We start from the raw sequence: 11,694 nt of genomic DNA on the forward strand, positions 1-11,694 counted from the left end.
TATCAAAACAGCTGCCGGCACGTCCCACAAATGAACACATTTTCCGTGCTATTAGAGGCAAGCCGTTCGCTCGCCCACCGAGCGCGGCCACTCGTGTGTGTACATGAACAGAGCCAACTTCTGAACCCCCCCCCCCTCAAACGTATCCCAATCTTGTTTTTTATAAACACAGTACTTTATTTATTTCATTCGTTTGTTATTCATAAGGATTCCCCACCCACACTCCTGCACTGTCTTAAGAGTGTGTGAACCGTATTCATTGAAAAAGCATGCTTTGTGGGGACCGTGCGATGTCCCCACAATGTTGTATACTATTTGAGTCATGTGTGTTTTCCACAAGCGGGGACGTCGTTAATCACACAACAGCAGGCAGGTAAACAAACACATCAGTAAAGCCAGAGTCTTCTCACGGGGACGAGGACTTACATTCTGTTGCTCAGGGCGTCAATGGGCCGTCCGTAGTGAGGCACCGGCGAACAGAGCAGGAACAGCGAGAAGCACCATTGTTGTAGAGCTCTCCTGGAGCAGAACATCTTGGGACCAGGTTTCTGTAGCGAGAGGAGGGGGGGTGGGGGGGGGGGAAAGGTCAGACAGGTCAGCGACGGTGACTCAAACGGACCGACCTTCCACACTCGACGTTGGCGTCTGAGAGCCTTGTGTGTGTGTGTCAACCTACATGGTGGTGGTGGTGAAAAAGCGTTTGAGAGAAAAAACATTTTAACTTCTCGCTTCTCTTTTTGAGAAGAAGAAAAAAATGCTAACCCAAACAGGCTCCTGTTATTCCTGGCCGGTATCTCCCTACACACTGTGTAAGTGTTTGTTTGAGCTTCAGTTGAAATGATTAGCATACCCAGCTTCATGCTATTACCCAGCAGACAGACGCAGTCATGCCAACATAGACGGAGAGACCACAGCCTTAATTGAACTCAAACCAATCCAACATGTTTCGGGGGAATACACAAATTCCATGGAGCCCAATTTGCCACAACAAAAGCCAACAGAAAACCAAACCGGCCATGTGAGAAAACAGCCTGAACTTACTTTCCCAGGCAGATGGGTCTGTCATGCAAATGACAAGACACAAAAAAAAGTATGAAGACTGAAGAAGTTGTTTTTTCTTCTATCCAGTGTTATTAGTGTCCTGGCTCTTAAGAAATAACACGGGCAAAGGGAAAAAGAATAAAATATCCAAAAGTTGTTCTTTCTTGTTCTCGACTTGTCTTCAGTCCGTTCAACTGAACTTCATCTCTCTTCTCCTCCTTCAATAATGTCCCAAAGTGAACTCAAAAACCACGAAAACAAACCCCAAAACGCCAACGATCCTGAGAAGAATGAAGCAAAAAGAAAAAAAAAAGACGAATAAAGAACAAAAAACGTTTAAAAAAAAAGGCGGTTGGAGTTGGAGGTTGAGGTTCGGGTCTGAGGCGAGCGGCACAGCGATGGTCCTCGTCTCCCAGACCAGGTGTGCGTTCGGCGGCTTCTTGTCCTGTTCTGAAGAGGAGGAGGAGGAGGAGACGAAGGTTCTTTGGAAGTTCTCTGAGTAGCTGGGAGGCTGACCTCCTCCGTCACACACACACACACACACACACACACACACATACACACACACACACCAGGGCTGCTACAGCAACTGGTTGAGTGGGAGCGGCCCGGGAAGATCAACCACTGGCGCTGATGGGAAAGTTTGCTGCATGCTGTCTGAGTTTGTGTATGTGCGTGTGTCTGTGTGTGTGTGTGTGTGCATTATGTATGAGTGTGTGTGTTTGAGACAGAGAGAGTGTGTGTGTGTGTATGTGTATGCATGTGTGTAGATACATGTGTGTGCACAAGTGTGTGTGTGTGTGTGTGAGATAGAGAGAGAGAGAGAGAGAGAGAGAGAGAGAGAGAGAGAGAGAGAGTGTGTGTGTGTGTGCCATGTGTGCTATGTGTGTGTGTGCTAGAGGAGGAGGGCTTATCGTGAGGGGCAGGGCCCTTAGGATGCCTCTGTCCCCCCACCTCCTGCTTTGTGAGAAGCTCTCTCCTATGTGTGTGTGTGTGTGTGTGTGTGTGTGTGTGTGTGTGTCTATGTGCTTGCGTGTGCGTGCTAAGCACCGTTGCTGGCTCCTCTTTAGCAGTAAGAGGACTACGTGAGAGAGACAGAGGCTGTTGTGTTTTTTTCTTCTCATTCTTTTCCTAAAGAAGGGACGTATAAGTTTGGCAGGTAGGTGGCGCCCAAGCAACAGTGTAAGTGTAAGCCTGACTGATTGCAAACCCTTGGAGTTGTGAGTGTGTGTTCACGTGTCTGTGTGTGTGTGTGTGTGTGTGTGCGTGCGTTAAATATTCCCATCCTCCGGGTGCGACTGCTGACACCCCAACAAAAACGCCTTCGGGTGATAAGTAGAAGCATTCTTTACACTCCAAAGCGGTGCTGGGGTGAAGCGTGCAGAACCACTTTAAGATACATCGCAGAGCGCTAAGACGCAAGGATTTAAACAAAACGGCATTTAATAGACCAACCTTTCCGAAGAAAAAAAAAAAATCGTACTTTATCAAAAGCGATTATTTAATAGGTGCCCTCGTGTTTTATGATGACCTGGGGGCCGGCTTTGGCGAGCGCAGTCAGAGGGTTTTCCACTTGGCACCGAAACAGGCCAGTGGTGCGTCACTCCACGTCCTGGCGTGCGGTGACGCGCCGTGACGCGCGGGGCGCCCCCGTCAGACAGAGTGACGTACTGTGGGCCATTGTTGGGCTTTAAGTGTCAGCTGTAAACGGGTCTCTGGTGCTCCCCCTCGCCTTTCAGCGGCGCGTGTCGACACATCAGCAACAGCCCTCGTGAGTCGCCGGCGGGTTCGTAACGTTCTCCGGCACTCTCTTTAGCCTGACTTGTCGGGCCGGTTGTTGCCGGCGGTGGCCGCGGCCAATGGGAAAGACGAGAGTCTCTCCCGACGTGTACGTACAGACCCCCGCATGCTAGGCTCTGTCGAAAAACATAGGTGGTGCTTTTGGCCTGTGATCAGTCATAATCTGCAGATGAAACGACGGGGATCAGTTCAACTTGAAGTAAGCAATTCGGTGCCAGGCTGTTGTGTGTGAGTTTGCTGTCCAATATGAAAAAAAACATGCGTCTTGGTCGATCAAGATGTGTTGAATCATTGAATCGTCGTCCTACTGAATGACCTATGATGTGGTATAAAAGCCCCCCCCGCTTTCCACCCACAACTGATTTCATAGCTGATAACTCAGATAGATACGGAGGACGACCCCCATCGCGTGAATCCAGTGATCTCGCTCCGTTCGTGTGCCGAACGGTGCGGGCCCCCCGCGGGACCGAGGCCCCCGCAGCTGGAATGCATTGCTGATGTTTCAGCCCGTCCATCAGAGCGCCGGAGCCCGCACCACAACGACGTGACTGACTTACTGCAAATGTTAACAGTGGGAAACACACGGCAGGACCTCGCTCTCTGCGACTGGACCCCGTTAAAAACAGAGAAAAAAAAAAACCTCGGGTCGACGTTTGTTTTGGGGCGAGTTTGAAGGGGAAAATCGAGCAGAAGGCAGCAATAAACCTCATTCAATAGATCGGCTTACTGCTGAGTCCTCCGTGGCTCGGCCAATGGAAGCTCTCAGAGACCAAGCCGCGGTGGTATTAGCGCTACCGAGGAGCCAAATCGCTCTAATCGTATTGATCAGACTTCCCTTCTGGCCGTGTTCGCCTGATGCGATACATGAAGACAGATTTCCTTTTTATTCGATGCCTTCTTTCTTTTCCCCTTGTGATCGTTCCTTCTCGTGATAGATGATCTGAGCGCCTTGTCGCTGCTCGCAAGAGGAGGACGAACGAAAGGTCAAAGGTCGGCCCAGACGACTGCCTCCGAAACAAGCGTTCCAAGGCCGTGTAAATGTGTTCCCTAACGGCGTCCAGCGTTTGTGAAAGGGGGACGACAAAGTCTGCCATGAAAGGAAATCCTATATGCGTACATAACTCGCGCTCCTGCGCGGATGTAGATATTTATCGGGTCTTCCCCGCGTTTGTGACTCACCGCCGGTCGCCCGAGCCAAATACATTCAAACTATGTTTTCAATTTAACCAATTACACTTTTTTTCCCTCCCCCTTCCCATACCTCCTGGCACGGCGACTTCCAGAGTTCTCATGGCATGTCCTTTATTATGTCCCATAATAGTGGCTTGCCACTTAAAGGTTACTTAAAGACACACACAATGGACGCATTCTTCTTCTGCCTCTCGCTAAGTGGGTGAATGACTCGTGGTGGTGGTGGTGGTGCAGGTTGGCGTCCACATCTGGGGGCCTGAGGTGGAGGATCTGAGGGGGCCGTAAACCTGTACGGGGGAAACCCTGCAAGTGGCTCGTATTAGCGTTGAGACCGCCCTAGCCATGTCCTCCGGGCTGGAGTTTGGATGTTTTAAAAGCGGAGAGAAAAAAAAAACAAGAAAACCTCTCTCAAAAGATTCCACTGTGTGTGGGATGCTACTCACTTTACCTGGGCGTAAACAGGTAAAAAAAAAAAGAAAAAAAAGAAGACGAGGCAGCAGAAGTAGAAGAAGAAGTTTAAGAAAAAATAAAAGTAAAAAAAATCAGTCTTTCCTGGCAGCCAAACGCCACACGGGTCCGGAGCCAGGAAAGCTGTTTTAGATTCACAGAAAATTGCCGCGTCTTGGCAGAGCGCAGCACACACAAAACAAAAAGTCTGCTTTAATCTGCCGGCTTCATCTTCGCTCTCCCCTCCTCTCCCACCTTCTCTCCCTTACCTCTGAAAACAATTCCCCCTCACAAAGGCTAGCACTGTTACCTCCACCCCCCCCCCCCCTTCCCTTACCCTCCCCTTACCCTAAGTGCTAATTCTACCACCCGGTAAGGTCGTCCCTGGAGGGGGTAACTCCCCCGGTAAGACTCTGATCTCAGTGCGCCCGGGCTCCGTGTTCATTCTACATGAATAACACGTAACACACCAGTCGCTGCCGGGCGACTCTGACCGTAAAACATTAACAGACCTGAACCCTTATGGTGCGTCAATGCTACGGCGGTGGAGCGCGGCAACTCCCCCAGAAAAAAAAGTTATTAAAAAAAGTAATCTTAAATTGTCGTCGTCGGATTTTTGTTTTTTTTCCCCTTTCCTGCCTTTTTTTTTTTTTTTTCTCGCACCGCATAGAAGCGTCGCCATGGCGACCCAGTGAAACATCAACCAATTAAAGGAATGATACGTTAAGCAGAGGGATCAGTGTTGAAGTGACGGGGAGAGTGAGAGGGACACCGAGACGGGGACCGGGGTGGGGTGGGTTCGGATGATGGATGGGGCGGGGGGGGGATTGCTCTACGCTGGAGTCTGGATGAGGCTCGCACCTCCACCCTAAATGCACCGACCATTATCCATCTCAGGGGTGGCCCCCCCCCCCCACGCTCGCTCTTTTGCTCTCTCTCTCTCTTTTGCTCCCTCTCGCTCTCTTTTTTTGCTCTCTCTCTCTCTCTCTCTCTCTCTATCTTTTGCTCTCTCTCTCTCTCTCTCGCTCGTTTTCTCTCTCACTCATTTACTCTCTCTCTCTCTCTCTCTCGTTCTCTCTCTCTCTCTCTCTCTCTCTCTCTCTCTCTCTCTCTCTCTCTCTCTCTCTCTCTCTCTCTCTCTCTCTCTCTCTCTCTCTCTCTCTCAGTTGAACCCCTGGCTTACCTCTGGCCCTGGGATATCTTGGTGGTGACATGTTTGAACAGTGGATACAGTATTTTGGATGAAGCTACAGGGTGTGTTTTCGGCTGTTTTTCTGGCACGGCCTCAAGACAGTGGAGGGAGAGATGAAGAATTTCAATCGTTCACTTCCTGACCGAATGCCGTCACGTTTTACGAGCGGCTGTCGAAAGTCAAACTCTCGCTATCTCCTCTTCTTTCTCTCTTCTCTCCCTCTCCCTGCCTCCCCCTTTTCTTTGGTAATATTTTGTCCACATTGCACTACACACACACACAGCCACCGCCACAAGCAGCACCGCAGAAATGCCTGCTTACTACGGCTGTGTGACCACGGGGGAATAATCCCTCAGAGACATGAGATTCCTCCATGCACTCACATTTTCTGAATACCTTCAGGGTCGTTCGGCTTTTTCTCTATGCAAGTTTCACCCTGTGACCAGGGGTTGACCCGGCGACATCGTTAAAGATGACCTTTGGTTCAAAACCGTTTGTTCGTAATTACTGGAAAACAAGTCACAAATCACTCATTTTTGGGCGATTTGGAATTGATGAAAATCAAACAAAGAAACGAACAGTTGCGGCGTTGTGAAATAAACTTAGATTAAGATTAGGATATACTAAATCCAAAAATAACAGTAAAAACAAATAAAACAAATATTCTTTAGAAAAATCGCGTCTACGTTCCTTCTCATGACGTAATGATACAAAGACTTTGAGGTATATAAAACAACCAACCCAAGTGCGACCCAAGTCTGAGTCAACGTAACCACCTCAATCATTCATCCCTTCACAGGTGATCCCCGCTGAACCCAGAGGCATCCCCTCCTGGTGTCAGGTCGTTTATCTTCTGCACCCCCACAGGGTGAGGGTGCCTTATGAGCACGTGCACCCCAGGGTGTGGAGGAGCACCCAACGACTCAGGACCTGACGGATCAGAGTCTGTGAATGCCTGTCTGTCAGCCTGTGTGTCTGCCAGAATGTCTGTCAGCCAGTGTGTCTGTCTGCCAGTGTGTCTGTCTGCCAGTGTGTCTATCTCTGGATCCGATTACTGAATTTGGTGTACATGTACTGTCAATGTTACTGCCTGTCCGTCTGGCTGCCTGTCTGCCTGCCTGCCTGCCTGTCTGTGTGTCTGTCTGCCTGACTCTGGATCAGAGGACACTGGATTTGGTGTACATGTACTGTAAATGTTACTGCCTGTCTGTCTGTCAGCCTGTCTGCCTGCCTGTCTGTCTGTCTGTCTGTCTGTCTGTCTGTCTGTCTGTCTGTCTGCCTGTCTGTCTCTGGATCAGATGACCCTGGCTTAGGTGTACATAACCCAGTGGTGTGTCACACTTGGATCTCACAGAGGCAATGGAGTCCCTGCTCCCAATTAGCTCTGATTATGGTTAGCACTTAGCTGCCAGGGGAGAGAGAGAGAGAGAGAGAGAGAGAGAGAGAGAGAGAGAGAGAGAGAGAGAGAGAGAGAGGGGAGTGTAGATAGATGGCGGTTTGGAGGTGTTCTCATTTGCTGTGCATTGGGAAGACACATGACTTTGGTATGCCCTGAAACTTCTTGCTTCCTACCTTTAGTACATCTGTTACTGTGTCACGATGCTGAGTGACACAGCATCATTCAAATGAAGGTCTTTAGATGTAATGAAGAATGTAAAGATTTAATACTGACACTTTACCGACCTTACCCCTCCCCATTGTAAACAGAACGATTCATTAAGTAAATCTATGAAGAATGGAAAAGAAACTAGCTAAAAAGCAAAACGTGACTCATTTGGAATCAGTTGGGCTGTCCTTCTCTGATTTCCAATCGACTCAATCCTTTCTATATATGTATCCAAGAAATACACAAATAAACACCCAACCAGACACGCCAGCACACATCCAGCTCAAGCCGACGACCCAACGAACCCAAAGTCGGTTCCCCCATTTCCCAGAAACCCCTCTGCTCACCTGAAAGAGATGGCGTCCTCCCTCCGTCGTTCTCTCAGCAGTACAATCACCAATCCAATGTGGGTCGTCTCCAAAGAAAACTAAAAACTCTTTCTCACTGGATCACTCAGTGGAAACGACTCTGGCAATACCTTCCTCAGATCTAGCAGAGGAACACGCACACGCACACACTCACACATACACACTCACAACACACACAAACACACACCGACACCCACCGAAAGAGCAAAAAGACACTAAAGGGGACAGCAGAGACACTTAGGGGGTAGCCTCCGGAGTCCGGCTGAGGCGTCCTGTGCCTGATGTGGAGTTGGTAGGAGTTTGGGAACCGGTATAAAAAGAGGAGACTTGGGGGCCCTCCCTCTGACATCACGGGTCGGTCATCATCATCATCATCATCCTCATCACAAGCATCACGGCAGCACACGCCGTGGACTGCATGTGTAATTAGACGACGGAAGCTCTCTCTCTCTCTCTCTCTCTTACTCACTCGCTCTCTTGCTCGCTCGCACTATCTCCTGCCTCCTCCCACTTGCTTTTCCTTTGTTATTTATCCTCCCTCGCCCATTCCCATGAAGGAAATTGACACACACGCACACACACACACACACACACACACACACACACACACGTACACACACACACGCACACACACTCATGTGGTGCATGTGGGGCAGGACACACACGCGGGCGCGTGAGCGTGTGCCCACAACCACACACAAAGACACATACAAAGACCACCACAGACACGAGTGTGCGTGTGTGTGCGCACACACACACACACACACACACACACACACACACACACACACACGCACACACACACAGACACACACACACACCCACACTTGTGTGCCCACAACCACACACATACAAAGACCAGATAATGTGCATGTGCCCACACACACACACACACACACACACACACACACACACACATACACACACACACACACACACACACACACACACACACTCACACTTGTAAATGACTCACAGTCACACACAGACTTACACAAATACACATCAAATACACACATGAAAACATGACACACACTATACCATCAAACATGGCAAGGGTGTCGATTAGTCACAGACACGCTAACACTGAAACATTCACACTTTAATACCCAGAAAAACAAACAACATACACAAACACATGTAATCCTTTGTAAATCAGTGACCAGGCAGTGGCACCGGCGGGGGAAGTTTTGGACTTTTTGTGGGTCTAATGTTTTAGACCCAGTGGTCGTCGGTGCAGACGCTTCATTACTTCATTATTATCATCTTCCTCGTTCGAGAAGATGCACGTCACTGAGGTATCGCACCGAAAACACAAGACTGTCCCACCTCAGAGGCCAGGCGCAGCCAGCTCTCAGAAACAGCCGCCAACGTTGACTTGGGCAGATTCACGTTATCATTTAGACGCCCGCTAGGAAAAACAACAGTTACAGCGTCTGGGTCACGTCGTCTGTGTTTCTGTCTCAGTTTACGGTCTGTCCCATCTTTTTTTGGATCACGCTGTATTAAGTAATGGCTGTCGTCCCCCCCCCACCCTCCCATGCTAACCAGACATGAGGGGGATAAGGAGAGAGAAATGGTAGCTTTAGAAAGCAGTGGGGGTGGTGGTGGTGGTTATGGTAATGGTGGCGATGGTGGGGGTGGTAGTGGTGGGGGGACCAGTGGTCGGCTGCCTTCACTGCCACCGCTGTTTGCGTAGCGTCCCTCCTAATCTTGCGCTCCAACTCTTTAGCGCGCACTCTTTCACACGCCCTCTCTACACTCTCTCTCTCACTCTATCTCCCTCCCTCTCTCTCCACTCTCTCTCTCTCCTCTCTCCTCTCTCTCTCTCTCGTTCTCCCTCTCTCTCCCTCTCTCTCTCTCTCTCTCTCTCTCTCTCTCTCTCTCTCTCTCCCTCTCTCTCTCTCTCTCTCCACTCTCCCTCTCTCTCGCTCTCTAGTTTCCATGCGTGTGTCTCGTCTGGCCTGAGGTTGGTTTCTCTATGTTTAGTAAAAAATCTGGGGGTTCGTGTTGGGGTTTCTGCACCGCGGATCAACCGTCAGACCCCCCCCTGTGCTCCTGACTGGCAGAACGAGACTCCTTCTGAGTCAGAGGACTCCTCCCCCGGTTCCTGGGGTCTGTTGACGTCACAGCACCTCAGCAGCTCTGACAGCACTGTTGGATCCGCAACAGTAGGATTATATGTGCTGTGTTTATGAATGTTTATGAAGCTGGTTGTAGTGCTGCTCAGTGTACATTGTGTTTGTTTGTATGTATGTATGTAAGTGCTGTGTTTATGGATGTTTATGAGGCTGTATGTTGTGTTGCTCAGTGTACCTTGTGTTTGTGTGTATATATGTACAGTATGTATGTAAGTGCTGTGTTTATGAATGTTTATGAGGCTGTATGTTGTGTTGCTCAGTGTATCTTGGTTCAGGGTCTGATCCAGAGTCTGATGGTAAGGGCTCTAGATAGTCTAGTCTAGTGGTTATGGGAGTTTGAGTTCCACATGAAAGGTTCTGGGTCCTTAAGCGAGAAGCCTAACCACTGCCATATATTGATGAATAAAGGCTTCTAAAGACTGAGACTTCTTTTTTTATGAGTGTACGTGCTCTAAAAAATGGATCCTTGTATAAAAAGGATTTCTGCATGCCTAGAAACACTTGCATTCACGGCTGAAATTACCTCCTAAGCTAATTGATGTTTATCTTATCTTATAATGAGTGAAAAAGTGGTACGGTATAATGGCTGCTGCCAAACAGTAATTTGAAAAGTAATTTACCACAGAAGACATTAATCAATTCCAGGTACGTTCAAAGCTGTGATTCCCTTTGGAACAATCCCTGTTCTATGAGGCTTTCCTGTCAACGACAATAAGCGCCAGAGAACAACGTTATCACGTTGTCTCAGGGAAAGGTAAGAGCCTCAATCATCTCATTAACGGATCCCAAATTACCCCCTTAACTGCATATCGTATCCAGCCATCTATTGGTCTATGGTTTCCACGGCAGCCGCACTCACCCCTCTAATTGCACTAATCTAACAATTAGGCTTCATTTCTCTTCTCAACACAGAGCGGAGAATATGATACCGACCCCCGGTGCCTCTTGGTGAGTCTGTTCAGCCTCATATCTGTCAAATTACTCACCACCTACCCCCCCGCCCCCCCCACCCCTGTTCTCCTGTACCAACGGCTGGGTGAGGCTGACGCGGTGGGTCAACACAGGAGCGGTCTCCGTATCCCATGACAATGCTGCTGCTGCTGCTGCCGCACAATGGTGCGTTTCATGGCGTCGATCGCACTTCTCGCTGTTCGGGGAGGCGAGCAAGTTTTTGGAAAACTTTTCTCATTTTCTTTTTCCTTTCGCAAGTCAGATGTGCCGGAGCTAGAAGCTATAGGTCAAGGGTGTCTACGTTTGCCGATATTAATGTTAATAAAACATGCGAAAATGACCGCAGTTTGTGTATTTGCCCACAGATCTGACCATTGAGCAGTGAAATAAGTTTTGCTGAAACCATCGAAACAACTTTGCCTAAAATGCCTAATTTCTACATCAATTCAACGGCCCTTGTTTTATAAACATTATACTAACATTTCGTGGATCCAACGCCGCGATGCCACGTCACACCCTCACAAACGTGGCATAGCTTAGCTTAGCTTAGCACCTCAGCTGCAGCACTTTTACCACATGCCGGTGTGACGACCCCTCCAGAGCCGGTGCAGATCCACGCTGTGTGGTCCGGTGTTCCCCCAGGCCCCCGGGCCGCCCGCCGCCAGCTGCCTCCAGGACCGTTCCCCCTTCATCTACCCCTCCTGGACCTCGCCTCACATTCCAGCCGTCTTACTGGAACATAAAAACGTCCTCGGACAAGACTTCAGTCACTTAAAACGCCCAGAGGTTGTTGTCTTCTTCTTCTTAACGCCGTGGACCACTTGACTGATGTTTCCTTCCCACCGGAGGGGGCCGAGAAGGTCTTCAGACGTCCGGACCGGGGGTGGGGGTGGGGGTGGGGGGGGGGGGGGTGATGGGTGGAGGTAACAAGGAGCCTTTGATCCCTACCGTGAAGGT

General features: G+C 49.5%; 1 protein-coding gene across 1 annotated transcript in view; it reads right to left on the minus strand.

Annotated features, from left to right (window-relative positions):
- The window catches only part of pthlha (parathyroid hormone-like hormone a), a gene marked incomplete at its 3' end in the record, with an annotated part of 6,706 nt that extends 5,615 nt beyond the window's left edge, over positions 1–1,091 (minus strand). Inside the window, exons 1-2 of the mRNA XM_084486325.1 lie at positions 1,042–1,091; positions 427–548 (exon numbers count right to left, since the gene is read on the minus strand). Coding sequence (XP_084342451.1) covers positions 427–533 — 107 coding nt within the window. The 5' untranslated portion in view covers positions 534–548; positions 1,042–1,091. The remainder of the gene's footprint in view (positions 1–426; positions 549–1,041) is intronic.
- Between the last annotated feature and the right edge of the window lie 10,603 nt (positions 1,092–11,694).

This window comes from Micromesistius poutassou (genome assembly GCF_964030765.1).
Source record: "Micromesistius poutassou genome assembly, chromosome: 22".
In the NCBI taxonomy this organism is placed as follows: domain Eukaryota; kingdom Metazoa; phylum Chordata; class Actinopteri; order Gadiformes; family Gadidae; genus Micromesistius; species Micromesistius poutassou.